A 20,200-nucleotide genomic window follows, 5' to 3' on the forward strand; every position below is an offset into this window, starting at 1 on the left:
GCTTCGGACGAACAGGAGATTCTTGTGTTATAAGTTCTTTGTTTTCACTTATTATTATTAGGCAAAAACATCAGTATAGTAATACATTTTAAGAAGATCACATGTTTATGTAAGTATAAATTATGAAGCATATTGTAAATTAAAATACAAATTTAACCAAATTAATGTCAATCTACTAAATTGTTGAAAGAGTTCATGTTTCACCATAATACCACTTTATATGCAATAGTTTGCAACTTGTTTTATTTTATTCAAATTTCACAGTGTTTTTTTGTTATAAGCTGTCATGCACAAATATACTTTTCTACAAGTTCCACCATACATAATATTAATAGATGCAATAGTTTGCAACTTGCTTTATTTGAATTTCACAGTGTTGTTTTATAAGCTGCCAATTGCAACTCTCCATTCGATCAGCTTCCACTTTTCTTCACCACATACTGCTTTATAAGCAATTTTTTGCAACTCGCTTTATTTAAATTTCACAGTGTTGTTTTATAAGCTGCCAATTGCAACTCTCTCTTCATTCTATCAGCTTCCACCTGCCGGAAGTATTCTCTATCTTCATCATTGTACAAATTTTCTTGAAATTCCTTAATTTCAGTTTCCATCTTTCGACGAAGTTCACGTTTCATTTTTGCCATGACCTTCAAGATAAGAAAGTTATTGAACGATTGATATGATGATGTTTACTTTTAAAATTAAAAATAACTAGCAATGTAATCAATTTTACCTTAGCCTGAGCATTGTCCCGTACTACTAAATCATGCCTCTCTTGACCAATCGCTTCCGCCAGCATTGCAAATTGGTTACTATAGCTGAAAGAAACTTGTTAAGGAACTTATGTACGATATTAAGCAATCCTCTAACATGCAATTAAAATACACTATTAAGCTCAGTCTACACTATCAAACTTTATGTACATATATGGACATGATGATGTCATATCACTACCATATTTAGGCACATCACACATTTGTCAAACTAGTTTCGATAGTGTAGACAGAGCTTTAGGACCAAGGCTGGCATTTATCAATCTTTTTGTAAGTGAAACTGAGGCTTTATGGAAAACAAATTACATACGTTATCATCAAGGAAATTAATTAAGGTTAGTTTTTTTCTAAGCACAATTGATAAGTAATATGCATTAAATAGAAACCAATTGGCAGTATAGTGAACTTGACTTAAGCTCTGTTTACAATATCAAACTAGTTCGACAAAAAAAGTGTGATTTGCACAAATATGGTAGTGATTTGACATCATCATGTCCATCTATGGGCACATCACATTTTTTTGTCACAAAGTTTGATAGTGTTAACAGAGCTTTGGATTCACAGATAGAGAGAAGTCATTTGTCTGAACGTCAAAGGATACTAGTTCTCCAGTGATTCTATTTCATTTTGCTGCTGTTCTGCCATTTCTTCTCTCTTTTCTTTTGCATATTTTCGAAGTTCTCTTATTCTGTTCTTCTGAATCTGTAAACCATCTTCAAACAATTTCTTAAAAATCTGTTTATAAAATGAATTTGTAAAACAGAGCTGCCAATGAAAATCATAAAAAAACCAGAAATTTGTACGAAAAACCTAATAACTAGAAGGCAATGATATACTAAAATAGTGTTGAATCAATTAAATTACCTGTTCTTCTCTGTTTTTCCTTTTCAACATCCTGGCACTTGAACGAACCTTGAACTGGTCGTAGTAGCGACGGGCCCTGGCTGTTGTCTGCCGCTGTTCTTGAATCTTGGCTTTCATTGCTTTTTCATGCTCCCTCTTCTCTTTAATATCTTTCTGCAAATAATCCAATACTTTGGGTCTTGAGACAATGGTTACAAATATATTTTATGAAACCTTCTAGTTGCCTTACTAAACATTCTCTATATTTCAAATAGCACCTTATTTTATTGCACATCTACTTACCATACGTCTGTTGTGTGCTAGCTCTTTCCGCATGATGCTCAAGAGTAATTCTTGACGTTTCTCTGCTTCTTCCATCTAATAAAATAATAAAAGCATTAGTACTTTCAGATTATGTGTCCATATGAATTGCATGCTTCCACACTATGTTTTACTGTAGCTTGGGTACGATACGGTTGACTCTACAAAATAAAAGCTAACATTTACATACCTTCCTCTGGGTCTTGGTTTTCCTTGATTGGTTAAAGCCAGACTTGGTAAGTTGTTCAAGTTGTCGCATCTGCCTGGACCACATGTTGTGTGCAGTGTGCGGTGACACATGTAACATTGGGAACTCTGACATCACTGTAGGTAACATTTCATCGTCTTTGATCACAACTATAGCAAAAACATAATGGCATTGAATTACAATAAGATCTTCTCTCAATTTAGATATTTGGTTTGAAACAAATTATGGTAACTTACGTGGTCTGTTTCTAACCAGAACCGGGCTTGAGGATGCACTACGTTTACGCTTTCCAACAGGACCTTTGACCTTGCTTCGTTCACGGTTAGTAACCACAGATGAAGCTGGAAAATAAAACAAACATTTATTAGATCCCTTTAAACTATATTCTTGACATATCATTTTACAACAATGATGATACTCGAATCACTTACTTGTATACTTGTTGGCAGCAGTGTATCTTTTCATTTTTGGAATTTGGTGTATTTTCCTGTATTTTTTATCCTGAAATTAAACAAAACAAAGTAAAATTCAATCAAGGTGCTAATTCATTCATTCAATTATTATATCAACACAAAAAAATGAATGGCGAAAAAGTAGTACTATCAAATAATATGATTTGAACGTTGAAATGGATACTAGGCCTTGTCTGTCCTTACCAGTAACTCAGAAGCTTTCTTCTTCTTATCTATAAGTTCTTTCTGTCCTGACTGCAACTGGTCTAGATGTTTAGCATAGACATCTTTCATTGCCTTAAAGAAATGGAAGAACAAGAGTATTTGTCCAGGTTCTAAAGATTCTAAATTTATAAATGTATGTTGAGAACAGCAAATAAATTAGTCTGGATAGAGTACTGTAATGTTATATATTTTACCTATTTGAAATTCCTCACCTTAGTCTTTCGTTCATGACCTGACCCTTCCTCTCTGATGCTTCGTCGAATCTTACCAAATTGACCTTTAGCCTCTATGTCCAAGGCATCGTCAAAGTGCACATGATTTTTCTTGAGCACAGGTTTAACAACTGAGCTCTTTGGTTTGTTTTCACGCTTGGGCGAGTACACCCGGTGTCGCTTAACACGTGGTGTGGGATCGTAGTCGACGATGCTGTCACTATGTAATGATATGTCAGAGTCTGAATCTTCAGACAAATCGCCAGCAATCCTGAAATCAATATCAATATTTAGTTACTCTTTATCCAAAAACGAAACCACAAAACCAAATCCCTCTCTACGCATGCTCATAAGCTGAAACTTTCAATTCGCGCAAATAATTTCGTCCAATGGAAAACCTAGAGGGAGGGCTTTAGAGGGAGACTTGTATTAGATGTTTAAAAGTGTAATCTATTAATTATTACTACTGTACCTTTTTTCAGCTTTTTTGTCTACAAGCCTTTTCTTCAACTGGTTCAATATATAATTTTTATCCATTTCAAATTCCTCATCGTCTATTAATTCATTTTCATCATCAAACTCATCATGTCCATCAAATGCAACTTTTCTTGGTGAAGAGGTTGTTGTCGCTCTTTTAGCTGAGGGATCGCCCTGGTAACAAGACAACACAAATATAAAACAAAACAAATTGGATCTTGGAGACAAGACAAGGATGGAAAACTATCAACCGAGAGTACAAATCACCAAGTCACATATGGACCTCTAGAGGTCAGTCTATTTTTAGTTACAAAGAAGAAGCAGTTCATAATAAGAACATTGAAATAATTGTTTACTAACCTTCTGACGACTTCTTAAATTGTACATGGCAGGTCTATCTATTGTGTTGCGTGGTAATGGCATTGACTGACCTAGGCTGGAGCTGACATCCTCATGGGCTATGTATCGGGAATTTCTATGCCTGTCCAAGCCTACATCTCTGTGTCTATGTAATGTGGATGATGCTGCTTCACTGGTTCCAGGCCTTTCTATGCCAGAGTATACATCTGAAGAGCTATGAATATTGCTAGGCCTATCATCTCCAGGGGTAGGCCTGTCTCTCCTCGTTTCTCTAAGCTCTAAGGCAGCAAGTTGATCTTCCTCATCATCATCATCAGATGGTGGGTGGGATAAAGTATGCGCAATCTTTTGATTTCTTCCACCAGTGTTTGTTTGCTTTTCAGCAGGCTGTCGGTCTGTACAAATAAAATAATTGTTATTACTATTCAATGATTACTATATGTTTTTAGCCTACTGTTTTCTCAGGATGTGACTATTGGCACAGTTAACTGGGTATTTAATTTATTATTTTCTATCCTGTGCTGATAAATAACAGAATGAAGGAACATGGTCGACCTTGCCCATAGATAACATGGCATTAGATTTGTGTTGATCTATGGTTGACCATGTTTTTTAATTCCAAGCTATGGCAACTTAAAGAACAATATTCATACCATCAGACACATGGTAATGATGGTGAGTATGTAGATGATGCCTAACTGTAGTGTCTCCTTCAGTTTTTCTTAATCTCCCATCTTGATGCTCCCTTCGGAAGTGTGGATGGGAAGCAGGTTTTGGTCGGACACCTAGGCTTGCGAACGCATTCTCTTCTGACCTCATTCCTGATGGTTTAGGATGGTGCTTGGTGGCTGATGGTGGTGATGACAAAGAACTGGATACTTCCTAAAAAAGAAAAGACCAAATCAAGAATTGTAAATGTCTATAGGTCTAATGCTCTGTCTACACTATCAAACTTTATGTTACAACAAAATGTGGTAGTGATATGACATCATCATGTTCATATATGGGCACATCACATTTTTTTTTGTCAAACTAGTTTCATAGTGTAGACAGAGCTTAAGAGAGTACATGCATTGATTAGTACTGAACAACTGAATAATAAACCATAAAACTATTTCTAACCTCAACTTGTAAATTACCATGGTCAGAACTTCTTTTGAAAAGGTGTGTGGTAGAGCTGATATCTGCAATATGAAGAATACATTATAGAAAATAATGAATAATGAATGAAATATATGCTAGATAAATACTTTTATATATATATAAGAAAATGAGGACATTACTTGTGCCAGTGCTTCTAAGTGTTTCTATCACTCGAAGCTTTTCAATTGATTCATTTTCTAAAACTCTTTGCTTTATCTTCTCTCCTTGACTTTCTTCCGATTCTAAAGACCGTGATGGTGACTCAATGTCTCTTGAAGGCACATCTGACTCTTGAGCTCTTGAGTGTGATTTTGAAGCAAGCCATGCACTTTTTGTTGGAGCCTTTGAAGAAGCACCAAATGGCATTTCATGTGCTTCTAATAACCTTGATTGTGACTCTGTGCTTCTTAATCCTGCAGTGGAAAGTGGTCCTGTCTTTGATGGTGACCATGTGGTTCTTTGTGGTGGTTTAGTTGTCCTTGATGATTGGCCAGTGGTTCTTGACAGTTTTCCAGTGGATCTTGATGAATGACCAGTATCTTGACCAGTGGAGGATTCTTCTGCAGCTCTCATTAACTCTCCCACATGTCTAGAAGGCAACTGACTACCAGAAATGGTTAACGCATCTTGAGGTAGAATGGCGACTGTGTTACGAGCAAGGGCATGGTGAGGAAGCTCAATGGTGGAGTCGCTGCTGTACTCGCTATCATACTGACTTTCAACGTTGGAGATTGTACTTGGTAAACTAACATCATTCTGCTTCACCCTTAACATATACAAGAGCATTAAAAATGTATTAATGAACACAATAGTATCACTACAGTTCTTCTTTCAAGACCATGTGATTATATGTACATCATCTAAAGCTCTGTCTACACTATCAAACTAGTTTGACAAAAAAGTGTGATGTGCCTAAAATATGGTAGTGATGATATCATAATGTCCATACAGTATATGGGCATAATCCCATTTTTTTTGTCACATAAAGTTTGATAGTGTAGACAGAGGCTTTTTGTAGTGGATGCAGTCGGTGCAAATCTAGTGGAAAGTCTTAAAATAAACCATAATTATATACACTATCTACACAAGCACAACTACTGCCCAAATAATATGCATATGATGAATAATTCATGCATATTTATACAACATGCAGACACTTACTTTTGAAATGAACGCGTCTTATTTCTTGATCTGGTTCCATAACTATGATCCCTTGTTCCAAGTTCCTCTTGAAGGATATCTGAGATTGTTGAGATCGTCCCTTGTGTCAAAACATCTGGGTCAATTGCACTTTGCTCATCTAAATGTGCATGAATGTAATTTAATTATCAATTACAGTAAAACCTACATTTTATGTTCCCTGGATTTTATGTACGCATTAAATAACTGATGTCATGTTTTGTAATTTAATACATAAGAGTACATTGTTGTTTACCTCCGCGTCGAGTCAATGACATGTGTCTGTCTGTTTGTTAGTAGGATAACTCAAAACGTAATTACAAGATCTTTACCGAAATGAAAATACAGAAAGATATGTGGTCAAGGACCACTCCATTAAATTTTGGAGGCAATCCAGATCAAGGTCCCAATTCTGGACAACTTTTTAGTATTATTTTCAAACCTGCTAAGTATTAAAAGATAGGAGACAATTTTCAAAAGCCGGCGAGCAGTCTTAAAGTAACAAGTAAACTGAAATTGCATTTTTTCGAGAACTACTAAGCTTGTCCAAAAAACTTCAATTTTGTACAAGAGGCAAGAGTTATAATTTGTGATTTGTAATGTTAAAACATAATTTGATTTTATGTACAGGTTTTTTGATACTAGTAGTTTTAAAAACATATTTCTTTTCAAATTCTCCCATTTGTTTTTGCCGTTGCTGTTCTATTGTTAGTCAACTGAAACTATTGTTAGTTGAAAGGCTGGTTACATAACCGTTACACTAAATTCGCATACACATGGTTGTAGTAAAATTAGCCTATTCACACACAGCATTAAGACACAATAATAAAAAAAATATTTTTTTTGTTTTCGGTGAAATCTCATATAGAATTTTACTGTAATAGTACCGTTCTAGTTGTTTTTTGTGATTTTTCATTCATTAAAGTGTTTGTATATTTCTAGGCCTAAGCTGTAAGTTATTAAATACAGCCTTAGCTATAGCCTGTTGGGAGGTTACGGATCCAATGTTTTATAGGTGCCTTCAAATCAAGTTTCGCTTGTGGATATTTTCGTCATATATATTTCCCAATTTACTCATAGTCTTTTCGTTGGGACACAGCCTTGTGCTAAAAACAAATCTCATCAGATAACTAAAGCTCTGTTTTCAAACTAGTTTGACAAAAAAAAGTGTGATGTTCCCAAATAGGGTAGTGATATGCCCAAATATGGTAGTGACATGACATCATCATGTCCATATATGGGCATATCACATAAAGTTTGATAGTGTAAACAGAGCTTAAAAATACAAAATAGATGTTCAGACCTTCAACATCAGTAGATTCACCACTTGTTATCTGTTCCATAACATACTCCATCAATCCAATAAATATCTCAAGCAAGTAACGAATGGTGACATGATCTCTGTCAACGATTGCTTCACCTGAGATATGTGAAAGGTCAGCGTGGAGAACATCTCGGGCCAGAGTGTCTATTATTATCTGTATATTGGTCAGTTCATCCTGTTTGTTTCTTACAGAGACAATATCTAGAAGGTCAAAAGAATTTGTTTTTATGGTTTTTAGTATTATAATATACACTAAATTATTTTTGTCTTATATAGTCTAATATAATGAATGATTTTTTGTTATAAATCTATTTTTATTATTTCTTAAAGATAATCAGCAGATTTGCTCCTCAAAGTCTGTAGAATTACTGCAAGGTGTTTGCAAGTGAATACACCTATTGTTATTTTCACCATTAAAACTTACGTGGATGTTTTTCACCAAGAATACCCTCATAGAGGGTGACAAACATTTGCGATGTACATTCACCAAGGTCTGTGATAACTGGCAGTTGAAACCTTTGCAATAATTCATTGGCCATCACAACAAAACCTACAAAAAGATTTGTAATCATTTTCATGTTTTTTTTTTTTAAATATGCCATGCAGACCTCCTGTCCTTGCCCTTGTCATACTGTAGTATATGTCATTATTTAAATATAATCTAGACTAGCCTATTAGGTGTAGTCTAGTTAGGTTAGCCTCACTAGGTGGAGACATTGAATCCACTTACCATATTCAGACTCCATTATTAATCTGAAAGAAAAAAACTGAATACAGTCATTTTTGGCCTAGGCTTTTTGTATTATTAATTCCGGATAATAAAAGAGTTTGGGATGGGCTGCTGGGTGGGTGTGAACCGGCCCCTCTATGAAAGTTTTCAATAATCAATATTTTATATATATATATATATATATGGTTAGGGCAACTGCATATCAAGCAGACGGTCCGAGTTCGAGTCTCGGTTGGGGCGACTTTTTCTCATTCTCCCAGATTTCCTCATCTTTATCGTTTCAAAAATTAATTAAATAATTTTCAGTGTATCACCGGGCGGTTTGGAATTTATTTCTATGCCTGTTGTGTTTATATATATATAAAAGTATCTCTCGAGATCCCGCTTAGTGAATAAATATACTGAATTATAGATGAGGGCGTATCAATTTGATCTCTGGTGCGCGTGCGTACAACTGAGGACTAGTTGTGTTCCAACCGTACCACGCCGAGAATGTTAAAGGGTCGTTATCCGATCGAGTTAAAGAACAATACCATGAAAGCCCCAGTGGTCTAATGGTTAGGGCAACTGCATATCAAGCAGACGGTCCGAGTTCGAGTCTCGGTTGGGGCGACTTTTTCTCATTCTCCCAGATTTCCTCATCTTTATCGTTTCAAAAATTAATTAAATAATTTTCAGTGTATCACCGGGCGGTTTGGAATTTATTTCTATGCCTGTTGTGTTTATATATATATATATATAAATCCAAAGGCAAATTACTGAAAAAAATGACAATGCTGTGGGTATCAGTGGCTGGATCTCAATGGAGATACATATATATATATATTTTTTTTTTTCATGGTAGGCCTATGTTATAATAATCATGACGAATCGTATAGCATAGAATTTTGGCTGGTTTGAAATGATAATACTGGGCTAGGCCAATGCCCCGCCGACAACATCCCCACCGTACCCGGGAAAATGTCCTCCTACCGGCCCATGCATTCACAGCCTCACAGTTTTACCTCCACAAACACACAACAGTAGGGCCTAGGCTAGGCCTAGGCCTAGGCTAGACTATAATTAATTAAACTTACGTATTTTTGGCATAATTTTATTGCATGATTTTCTGAAACAAGCTTTAACAGTTTTTAACAATACTGTCAAATTATTTGGTCAAGAAAACAGGAAAAATCACAATGAATAAAGTGTTTTACTATCTAGGCCTAGCCTACATCACGAAGAATTTAAATGAACCGCGGTGGTGCGTCGAAGTCGGTTATGTTTTCGTGACGGATGACGTCATCTTTAGAATTTTGTTATCTCTCCCCAAGCTATTAAAAAAATATTGTTAGTATGGTTTACCAAAAGCGTCTATAAAAAATAAATTAGTCTGGTCAACACTCTCTAGCAAACTTTAGAAACCTAACTAAGAGTTTGCTATTAAACTTACACACAAATTTTGCTAGTGTAGACTAGGCTTAGTATATTTATTTTTTATTTATTTATTTCTTTATTCTGACATAAAATCATAGGATAAAAACACAATAAAGTACCGAGGCGGCAAACTTATTTCCATTGTGGTCCTAAACAAATATAACAGAATAAACAAGAAAACCAACATAAATAAACATACATATAGCAAATTAAAATGTCTCTCTATAACTGTTTTTAGAATCTTAAACGCAGATCTATCTTATTAATTATTAGGATTAACATCTTTAAATATATTTTTTTTATAGAATTTACAATACAGTACTACAACAACTATTTTAGCTAATAACGCCACTGGACTGTACTTTATAATACATTTTTTAGGCTAGTCTAGTTAAACAAGTAAATAATTTTACAGCAGCAAGTAATATAATATGCACACACGAGAGCCCAAACAAAATACAGTACTGTAAACTATACTGTACATACACATTCTTCTTAATAGTTTCAGTGATACCGACACTTAAGGGTTGGCACTTTGTGCGCACACAAAAACAATTGTTGTACGTACACACGACATATGAACATACCGTACGTCTGCTCGTCTTATCCCATACACTAATGATTCGAACACTAAATGCACCTATGGCGCGTCATGTGTATACAATTTCGTTAACTTAGGGGGTTTTGTTGGTGATTTGTAATGTGCCAGCGTGGAAACGAAAAGATGGCAGCGAAGATGAGCCTCGGGGAAGATGTTGTCAAAACACCAGAAATTCCAGAAAACCCAGCAGTTCCCAAAGCTAAAAAAGCTCTCTCAATGGAAGAAGGATTTAGGAAGGTAATAATCTAGGCCTTTACTTTAAGATTGTTTATACATAAAGCCCCAAATTTGACTTTACAAATTGCTTATTGGGAGGGGTTTATTCAGTCAGTCGGCAATATTTGGGCCTAAACTTTGACTAGCCAAGTGAACTTGGTGAGCTCAAGGTCATCATAGACTTGTCGTTGGTCGTTTCGTACTGCCTTACAAAACTCATTTACAAAGTTACATAATTGTCTGTTAAATAGAGACATTTGTATAAATAATAACATAATTATGAAATAAATATGTAGTAGTAGGGTTTACTCTTCTTGTACTGCCGGTCGAAATAACATTTAATCATTATAAGATCTTTGTTTGTTGGTGTTAATTTTATTTAACTTGTTGTATTATGTAACTAGGCATAGGCCTAGGCCTAGTAATACTGTACTAGTATATTGAACTCTGTTATTAATAATACTATTCTGGTAATATACATGTTTATTATTTTGAAATACAGACATTCTTTGAGCCTGGACTTAAGGAACTCTCAGAGCAGATGGATGAGTCTTTAAAAGCTATTGAAGAATATAACAAGTAGGTTTTAAAAAATGAGTACATCCAGGTTTCTCTCCAATAACAGACCATCAAATTAAAGACAATCGCTCCAACAAGAGACCACTTTATTTATGTTTCCCACTTAGTATTACTGAGTGCACTATACTATAAAAATGCTCCTATTATTAATGAAAGCTAAAATGTCAATGTGGTCTTAAAATTGGAGAGATACTTATATACAATAAATGAATAAAATTTGTTGATCATACTTATAGCATGATATGGGCACCTTTCTGTAAAATTCTTTTTCCATTTACTCCTGTTTATTTGTTTGTTTTTTACTTTATTAAAATCTTTTAATTACCATATTAATGTCTCATCCTTAAAACTTATCACATTTTCTTTTTTCTACATTACCCAAGTCAGTAAATCTACTATTTACATTGTGGTGCTAAATTGGTTTTAATGATAAAAACATGAATGGCTCGGGAGTTCATCACTGATGATTAAACCTACCTCGCTTTCTATGTTTTACCCTATACCTTGCATTTCTAGGGAATTGGAACAAGAGCGCGAGGAAAATTGGAAGAAACGTATACGAGAAATACGTAATCTTCCAGTGGAGATTGAGGCCAGGTAAAATGATTTACCCCGATGTGTAGTTGTGATCTTATCAAAACCGTTTGCTTTGTTTGTGGGTTTTCTTATAATAATACTATAACTATTATATTCCGATTCTGTTAAGCACACTTTGCTATTTAATTGATCTTTCTGCACTTGACCCCTGACCAATGCACCAGCAATGGTGTTTTATGTCACAGATACAGAACTATAGCTCCATAAAATGTATGTAATCCACTGATCTAAAATTCTTTATTCAATGTAAATTTCAACTTGGATAAAAAAATAACACTATTCACAATTTTGATGTGGTGTCAAATGCCGGTAATGTGATGAATGTACTTAACAGTAATAACAACTTTAAAGTTTGTGATTGTGTTGACACAGTTATTGTATTTCAGAACCAAACTTAAGTGGTGACATCGTCCCAAACTAACTGCACACTGATTGCTCTGCTATTTAGTGCATAGAAAACTGTTGTATTTGTTGCTTTTAAATGCAGTTGTTTGAATTTAATAACATTATTGATAATTTAATTTGGTTTCTTTCCAGTGGGCAGAAGATTGAAGATATAGTAAAGAAATTACAAGACTTGATTTTGTATGGTGATGGAACATCAGATAAAAAAGAGCCGTAAGAAATTTTATTTTGATTGTCCTGCTAGACTATCTAATGGCACATTCTGGCAGAATTACCAGTGATTGATTGGTGGCTTATTAGGGACTACTTTATAAGGAATTGATCCTGTATATATAGTACATGCTTTTACGAATCAACATTTTGAATGCACTGTGCGAGATCCATACATATGATATTTCCGTTTTCTGTCCTTCAGTATTGTGCAGCCTAGCAAGCTAGAAGATGTTGCCCACATCGCCATGCTGGGTCAGACGCTAGCAGCCTACATGGCTACGTTGGATCCTCCACACCTTAAAAAACTATCAACAAGAATTGTTTCTGATGTTACCCTATGGCTTTCAAGAATATTTAGGTATAGTTAAAACATTAAGCTCTGTCTACACTACCAAACTAGTTTGACAAAAACAAGGTGATGTGCCCATATATGGACCATATTTGGGAATATCACTAACATATTTGGGCACATCACACTTTTTTTGTCAACCCAGTTTTATAGTGAAGACAGAGATTTAAACATAATTTCAGTATAGTGCATGCTTGATGTTTGACCCTAATATGGGAGTACTCTCTCTAAATACAATATTTCACTATTTCTGCCTTTAGGTTCGATGACTCTTCAGCTTTCTACCACTCTGACGACCGTGATGGTCTAGTACGTGTTTGTCGTTTAGCTTTAAGCAACAAGTACGAGAAGTATGGTACAGAAGGTTTCAACTCGCTCTATACCAAACCTCCAGTTATTTATATAAGTGCCGCAAGTCGAACTGGACTAGGTCAATATATATGCACTCAGGTTTGTATCAGACGTTTTGCATTTTGACTTCAATGTATTAAAGGAGTGTGACAATATATTGTATAGTAACCAATACAACTTTGCAAGGGTATTAGATGATACATTTCCAGTAAGAACCATAACCTTTGTAACACACCTATTAAGGGAACACCTTCCCTTAAAGATGTATTGTCCCCCTGAAAAAATAATTCTTAAAACATTTTTTTTTAAATATTCCATTTTAATGTAACATCATAGTTATCCACTTTAACCAAAAATTAGATCGAAAAAAAATGTATTTACCTGAAAAAAATGTAATTTAAAGCAAAAAATGGTCAAATTGGCTGCCAGCCAATGGATTTTGATTGAATTTATTTTGTCATTTTATAAGTGAAAACATTTTTTTTTTTCGTTTTTTTTTCTATGGAAGTGATTAACTTTATTAAAACTATAAAATAACATATTCAAAGTCTGATTTAATTAATCTTCATTTTTCATGTTTTTGGGGGACAATACATCTTTAAAATGGATGAGAGGCAATACAGTATGTGTTTTACCACTACAGCCAATTTCCCCCATTGACTAAACTATGGGTTTCTACTGTATTTAAAGGTTCTATTTAAATAGTTATGTTCTTTTTCAGCTTGGTCTGCCATTGTCCAGTCTCTGTACTGTTCCATGCAACACTGTGTTCGGCTCAACACACACTATGGACATTGCATCACTAGAACGACTCATAAAAGATGACGAAGCAACCTCAAAGACACCGCTTCTTGTGGTCGCCAATGCTGGTACACCGATGGCAGGGCATACCGACAATTTAACACGGTTGCGGTCAATCTGTGACGAGTATGGTGCGTGGCTACACATAGAAGGGTAAGCAAATTAATTCTTTTTTTTTGGTGATTCTAACTTTTGTAGTAATAATATATGTAACTGTTTTAAACTTATGTTGTATTTGTTTGTATTGCAGACATAACCTATCAACTTTGGCCTTGAACTCTGTGCCGACATCAGTATTGGTAAAGATCAATTTATTTATATATTAATTGAATAAATAGATATTTAATTATAAATTTAACATGGTAAACAACCTCTCCGAGTATAATACTTAAATCAAAACAAAATTACTAATACTAATAATGTAAATAAAGTTGAACTGAAAGCAAGTAGTATACAATAAAATATATTCTCTATTTTACAGTCTGCAAAGAAAGTTAACAGTTTGACCCTTCAACCTGGTGTATGGCTGGGTCTTCCAGGCTCTCCAGCTGTCACGCTCTATAAGACGTCTGATCCTTCTATGAGCCTAGCAGCTGAGCTCTGTCATTCTCAGGTGCATGAGCGACTCTGTGCTCTACCACTGTGGCTGGCCTTGCAGTACATGGGTCAGGAAGGCATTGTTAACACCATAAGGTCTGCTGCAGAACTGGTGAGTACAACTTAATGTTGCTTTTGAAATCTTAAGACCATAACCAGAATTGCTAAAAATCAGATCCTAGTACTGTACTTGCATCAATAATGTTTCAGTTTAGTTTATTTCACACAACATGTTATATATACATTTGTAATGATAAATATTAAATAATAATACATTTGATTGTGCGTGGAGATTTCAATAAGCCATAATCAGGCCTGGCCATAATGGCTTTAAGTCTAAACCTCCAGATAAGAAAAAAAAACAATACATGCACTTTCAATAAGTTTCTAAAGTGCAAGAAAAATAAACTATAATGCATATTGTTGTATATAATGTATATTTTTATTCTTGACAGCATTTTAAGTTTTAAGTCTCATTTCAATTTGGAATGCCATTTTTAGATAAGATGATAATTGATTTCTGTATTCAGTATATTTTATGGAGAATCACTTTATTTTCAGAGCCAAATGATGCAGCAGAAATTGAGTCAGTTTGGACCAATTCAGCTCTCTGTAAGTTGACAAATTTGATATATTTTATCTCAAAATAATTCACTGTTTAGAGTTTATATGTTGTAACATAAGGAAAGAAAGATTAAGTTTGTAATTTGAGTGTTTATACAGGCTTTGACTCTGTAACAATAATCTATTAATTTATAGAATAAACTGTATAATATAACTTGTTTTGTCAGGAACGACCGAAGACCGGTAAAGAGAAACAAATTAAGTTTGAAGGCACAGTTATGGATATAGTGAAAAATGTTATATCAGTGTTGGTGAGTATATCATTTTCACTTGTTGTCATCATTTGTTAATATTTTGATTTGCGACGACCAATGACCTATGTGGCATCAGTCATTGAATCTAGAAACCACCAGAATTGTGTTGAAAAATAGTAGAGCGAGTAAGTTTCCTATTGCAAGAAGCTTGTGTGTTCCTGGGTTCAAATGGTACAAGTTGTACTCCAGGCTTACATTATATTAATTGATTGATTTAATGTATTTTGTATTGTTTTTTTTTAGGTACAAGTGGATACAGTATCACCTGTTGTTTTATTTAAATTTGATAAAGACAGGACAGAAACTTTGACTGTTGCACCATACAGTGAAACCTCTGTACCTGAAGAGGATTTAGACAAAGAGTTGTATGATGCTCTTAACACATGGGTAAGTGAGGTTGAGGTATAATATTACATAATTGTAACTTAAAATAGGAAAGTAAAAGAGAGGATTTAAAAGATACAGAAATTACAGAAGTCAGTTGATGTAAGTCTTGTGTCAAAGGTTGTCTGAAGATTTAAATTAAGTCAGTCAACCATATCATTTTTTTGTTTGTTTCATTAAAAGTAACACTTATTTTACAGCTTGGTGCTAGAATGAACAAGTTAATACCAAATGTGTACATTGAGGTTGTAAGGGGTGAAGTTGAGGGCGTGTGTCTACGGTTCAGTCCGATGCAGTCAGCACCATGTAAGTTGAAAGGTTCTGCTGTAGTCAAAAAGTAAATTTCAGTGAGGGTACACCGTAGCACTAATTACTTGTATATTTACTTAATAAATACTTACCTTTTTGTTATTTTATCTTGTAGATCATAAAACAACAACCGATGACATTAATGCATTTGTGGAATGTCTTCAAAAGCAGATAGTGAGTTGAAATTATGACTAGATATTGGAATACAGTAGAAAAGTTAAGAGGACACATTCAGGACTCAAAAAAGTGTTCCATTATATTAGGGGTGTCCTTTGAATAGAAATTGGTTTTAGTGTCATCAGGTGTTGGCCATAGTTTTAACATCTTTGTTGCCCCTTATTCGTTTTATGAGCCAGTGTCCTTTTAATAAAGGTGTCTAAAAGGAGGGATTCTACTGTATCTGGAGTACATCACCCTAAATTAAATATTTTAGACAACATGTTTTGCTTATTGTGTGTGTGTGTGTGTAATTAATTAATTTCTTGATAACGTTTTTCTTTTCAATTTATTTTACTTTGTAGGCTATTCTAAATCACACATTAAAAGAAAGGATTGCTTTCAAGGATCTTGTTGAAGCTGATGAGCTGTTGAGGTTCATTGACCTACCATACCAAGCTGGCTTGGGCACTGTGCAGTAAGTATACATTTAGTGGCACACTGACAGTTGCTTAGTAGTGCAAGTACTCTCTAAATTCTCTCCATTCCTTCCTTTCTTCCATCCATATTTTTTCTACTAGTATTTCAAGTACCCAATTTAAAGCTCTGTCTACACTATCAAACTAGTTTAGACAGATTGTGATGTGCCCAAATATGGTAGTGATATGCTCAAATATGGTAGTAATATGACGTCATGTCTATATATGGGCACATCACATTTGCAAATTATTTAAACTAAAAATGTATTGAAATGACACTTTATATAGATCCTGATTAAATAGAATAGCTAGTTGAAATAATAATAGCTAGCTAATTCCTGTTTCTTTTAGATACATTCCTTCCTACATATCGGGACACTTACACGACAACAAAGATCAAGCTGAGAAAGAGTTGAACAAGATCAACAGAGACTTGTTAGAACGGCTAAAAGCAGACAATAATGGCATCACATATACAGAGGAAGTAAATCCAGATGATGGAACAGCTTGTTTGAATGTTGGCATGATCAAGGAAGGCACAAGTCTTGAGGATATTGTGCAGGCAATCTCTAACACTGGAAAAGATCTGGAAGACTCATCCAAGGTAAGAACTTGTATAGTTAATCATATTCTGTATTAATTATGAATTCTATGCAACAGTGTTGTAATGAAATATTCTGCTGATAATTCTGTTTCTGGCAATCTTTGTGTTGAAAGAAATAAACAAGAATATTATGTTGTAAATTTTGTGAACAATTTTCATTTATAGTTTTTGGAGGTTATGAAAGAGATGATTCAGAAAAAGATTGAAGAAGCCCAGGAAGAACTTCGCAAAGAAAATGATAAACGTCTTCTTGAAGAGGTAATCAAGTAGTAACATTGATTTCCTTTAAAATTCCGGACTAACATTCAAAAGGATTTAAATTATAGAAATTTATCTATGAATAATTATAATTTTATGTTTTTTAGGGTGTGCTGCGACAGGTTCCAATAGTAGCATCTTTCGTCAATTGGTGGTCTCCTCTTCCGAAGGAACCTAGCATGCGAGGACGTTCTCTTAACCTACAGTCAGGTGAGAAAATCATAAGTGATCATAAAAGACTTGTCAAAGAAAATGACTTTAGAAGGCAATTAGATTTGAACCTCTACTCTCAAAACTGTACTAGATGCACCAAATGACTTCCACAATTAACCAACTGAAGCGTATAAATAATAATAAGAAGAATAATTTCCAGTACAGGAGATATTTTAAACTATTTTAACTTTTTTTTAGGCCAGCTTGCTAGCACAGAGACAACTTACAAATATCACATGCAGGTACAAGAGGGTTCCCCTCTACCTTCTCCGTCACCATCTATGAAGTCAGATACAAGCAGCCTAGCCTCACCCTTACAAACCCCGATGACAACACCACAGAAACCTATCCAGAAGAAAGACTTAGAAGTTATGGAAGACTTGGCTCAAGAAGAAACATCCATTCTAGAAGAGAGCCCTCAAGCGTGTGAACAAGATCCGTTGTCTTTGAACCAAGATCAGAAATCAGGAACCAGTGATAGCACTACAGCAAGGTAAACCAAGCCTTAAACCAGGGGTGTTTGAGAGATCAAAGGAACCCCCGTTTATTTTCCTTTTGTAAACAGGCCTAACTAGCTTAGTTAAAAGGCCAGGTGCGGGCAAAACATTTATACTGATCATACATTCCAATAATTATCAATCTATAGTTTTCTCTATGTTTCATATTTTTTTGGAATTTTATTTGTGTTACATGATCTTGTTGAAAATAAGCACTTTCTTATCAGTGGGGGGATAGTTCAAATTACACAGTAAAATCTCAATTCTTTTGTACACAAATGTTGTGAATAGAGAGGCATTTTCAAAATATTATGAAAAATAAAAAATGTTATCAAATGGCTTAATATAGGTAATATAACTTGAATTTTACGTTTCTGGTGTTTTTATTCAACTTCGATTTTTATTTTCGTGCTATAGCAAAAATTATCCACCGTATACCCACCATCTTTTTTTCACTTGCTAGGGAGTCACCATACATGTTATTGCATTAGGTTAAACTACCTAACTACTGAAAAAAATCTATCTGTTTTTTTATAGCAGAATTTTTCCAAATTTTGTATTTTACCATTTTAAGGGAAACTCATGTTTTTTTGTCACGATATATGTTTGCTTATATTTGATTTATGTAGAATTAACCAAATATTATTTTAAAATTCATGCCTGTACCTGAGCTTTAAGGACGATTTTGCCTTCTTTGTAGAACAATTTGTTTTTATAATGATACTTCTTTTTATTCCAGCAGCTTTCAAGAACTTGATACAAAAGAATTGGATACAGATCTAGGTGACCTCAAGTAACCTACATATTCATGTTTATATTTTATTCTTCATATTTTAGTATGGTGTTGTTTTTAAATAAGTTATAAAAATGATGTTTGGAATTCTTTTAAAGAAGATTTATTACATATTTTATTGTATAATTTGAGCTTATCTTCAAGTATAGCTCTAATATATGTATGTAATTTAAATGAAAAATCATCAATCATGTCAGTATGACGCCCATTTGTTTTATAAATTTCATATATTAGTTTTGTGTAATCTAGCGCCATCTGTTGGTTGGGGTTTCTGAATGCTGCTGGTGGTTGGGATTTAGTTACTGTATTAAAGAAATATTATGTTAATGCTCTGTATTATAATTTACTGTAAAACCTGTAATAGAAACTTATTATTATTCTCCTTATGTAATAATCTGTAACCCACTCTAAAGAAAGGGGTATATGTATTGGTATTTTATATTATCAACTTCAGAGAAATATACAAGAAGTAGTAGTACATTTTTTATTGTTGAATGTTGTTTTTGAAAACCCCATATTTTTTCAACTGACATCTAAGCAGATCTCCTTTGCTTCATTTGTTCTCTGGATATTCTCCCTTTAACCCACCCTACAAGCCAAATTATTTACCAAGTTTCAATTACAGGTTTTTCTTAATCTAATATATTTTATAGTTCTGTTTTATATTTTATAAATTGTCTATTATCTGTATAAAATCAGATTATTTCTAATTTAAGATTTAAAAACTGAGTATTATTTTAGTAAAAATACAATTTTTTAAGCAAATGCTGACAAACTGAATATATAATATTATAAATGGTTAATTTTCAACATTGAAATGTGTACATTATAAATTTTTGATTATAAAAATATTATTTAAAGAAAATAAATAATGTGATATAATAATTTAAGGGCTGATTGGTATTTAAGATTTAATTGGCGGGAATCTAGATAGATTTTTTTAGTTTCTCATGTTGCAATTCTGATGAAGTACGGTAAATATATTATAGAGTGGAAATCCTTACAATAAAACTATTGTTTAAACATTGTGGTCAGTTGATTTATTATGGTCATACACTTGTCCAAGTATTCTTACTCCTTGACTCGTCGTCCAGTACATTGTCATTTACCTTCCTAATTGAGTGAATGACCATGTCTATTTATGACAGATTGATGAACAGACCAACAGACTAAATCAGAATGACCGAAGATAGGAAATATTATTATTCATTTTTTTGCGTGTAGTAGAAGCAGAGTGAGTGGAATCGCTTTTGGTAG

The 20,200-nt window shown here is 33.9% G+C and overlaps 2 protein-coding genes across 5 annotated transcripts; one reads left to right on the forward strand and one right to left on the reverse strand.

The window, feature by feature from the left end:
- Nucleotides 1-164: 164 nt before the first annotated feature.
- On the reverse strand, nucleotides 165-9,472 carry LOC144839495 (uncharacterized). Its single transcript, XM_078694876.1, has 21 exons — nucleotides 9,324-9,472; nucleotides 8,248-8,270; nucleotides 7,942-8,067; nucleotides 7,497-7,718; nucleotides 6,176-6,314; nucleotides 5,155-5,780; nucleotides 4,994-5,055; nucleotides 4,525-4,753; nucleotides 3,872-4,266; nucleotides 3,507-3,685; nucleotides 3,035-3,305; nucleotides 2,802-2,894; nucleotides 2,577-2,646; nucleotides 2,382-2,486; nucleotides 2,128-2,294; nucleotides 1,920-1,994; nucleotides 1,638-1,790; nucleotides 1,375-1,508; nucleotides 734-818; nucleotides 489-647; nucleotides 165-265 (listed from the first exon to the last, which is right to left on the reverse strand). The coding sequence occupies exons 2-21, from the start codon at nucleotides 8,261-8,263 to the stop codon at nucleotides 248-250; spliced, it is 3,324 nt and encodes a 1,107-aa protein (XP_078551002.1). The 5' UTR covers nucleotides 8,264-8,270; nucleotides 9,324-9,472; the 3' UTR covers nucleotides 165-247.
- Nucleotides 9,473-10,322: 850 nt separating this feature from the next.
- LOC144839497 (putative pyridoxal-dependent decarboxylase domain-containing protein 2) lies at nucleotides 10,323-19,960 on the forward strand. Of its 4 annotated transcripts, none has more exons than XM_078694878.1 (20): nucleotides 10,323-10,501; nucleotides 10,983-11,059; nucleotides 11,576-11,656; nucleotides 12,194-12,274; nucleotides 12,477-12,632; nucleotides 12,884-13,073; nucleotides 13,696-13,928; nucleotides 14,026-14,074; nucleotides 14,257-14,484; nucleotides 14,934-14,984; nucleotides 15,164-15,247; nucleotides 15,494-15,637; nucleotides 15,835-15,940; nucleotides 16,059-16,117; nucleotides 16,465-16,577; nucleotides 16,930-17,182; nucleotides 17,348-17,440; nucleotides 17,548-17,650; nucleotides 17,852-18,146; nucleotides 18,890-19,960. In XM_078694878.1, exons 1-20 carry the CDS (start codon nucleotides 10,364-10,366, stop codon nucleotides 18,945-18,947), a joined length of 2,592 nt encoding a protein of 863 aa, XP_078551004.1. In that variant the 5' UTR covers nucleotides 10,323-10,363; the 3' UTR covers nucleotides 18,948-19,960. The 4 variants fall into 4 exon arrangements, with proteins under 4 accessions (XP_078551004.1, XP_078551005.1, XP_078551006.1 ...); XM_078694879.1 differs by having other exon boundaries at nucleotides 18,893-19,960; XM_078694880.1 differs by lacking the exon at nucleotides 18,890-19,960 and adding an exon at nucleotides 18,234-18,428 and having other exon boundaries at nucleotides 17,852-18,171.
- Nucleotides 19,961-20,200: the final 240 nt, after the last annotated feature.

The sequence above is a fragment of the Antedon bifida genome, chromosome 4 (genome assembly GCF_963402885.1).
Source record: "Antedon bifida chromosome 4, ecAntBifi1.1, whole genome shotgun sequence".
In the NCBI taxonomy this organism is placed as follows: Eukaryota; Metazoa; Echinodermata; class Crinoidea; order Comatulida; family Antedonidae; genus Antedon; species Antedon bifida.

Excerpts from the sequence above, each read along its gene's own strand:
- LOC144839495 (XM_078694876.1), bottom strand. Across the intron at positions 7,719-7,941 it reads TCTTGGTGAAAAACATCCAC|ATATTGTCTCTGTAAGAAAC; the intron begins GTAAGTTTTAAT and ends TTGACCTTCTAG. Across the intron at positions 2,295-2,381 it reads TCTGGTTAGAAACAGACCAC|TTGTGATCAAAGACGATGAA; the intron begins GTAAGTTACCAT and ends TTTTTGCTATAG.
- LOC144839497 (XM_078694878.1), top strand. The coding sequence starts at position 10,364 with ATGTGCCAGCGTGGAAACGAAAAGATGGCAGCGAAGATGAGCCTCGGG. Across the intron at positions 14,485-14,933 it reads TAAGGTCTGCTGCAGAACTG|AGCCAAATGATGCAGCAGAA; the intron begins GTGAGTACAACT and ends CTTTATTTTCAG. Across the intron at positions 17,441-17,547 it reads ATAAACGTCTTCTTGAAGAG|GGTGTGCTGCGACAGGTTCC; the intron begins GTAATCAAGTAG and ends TATGTTTTTTAG.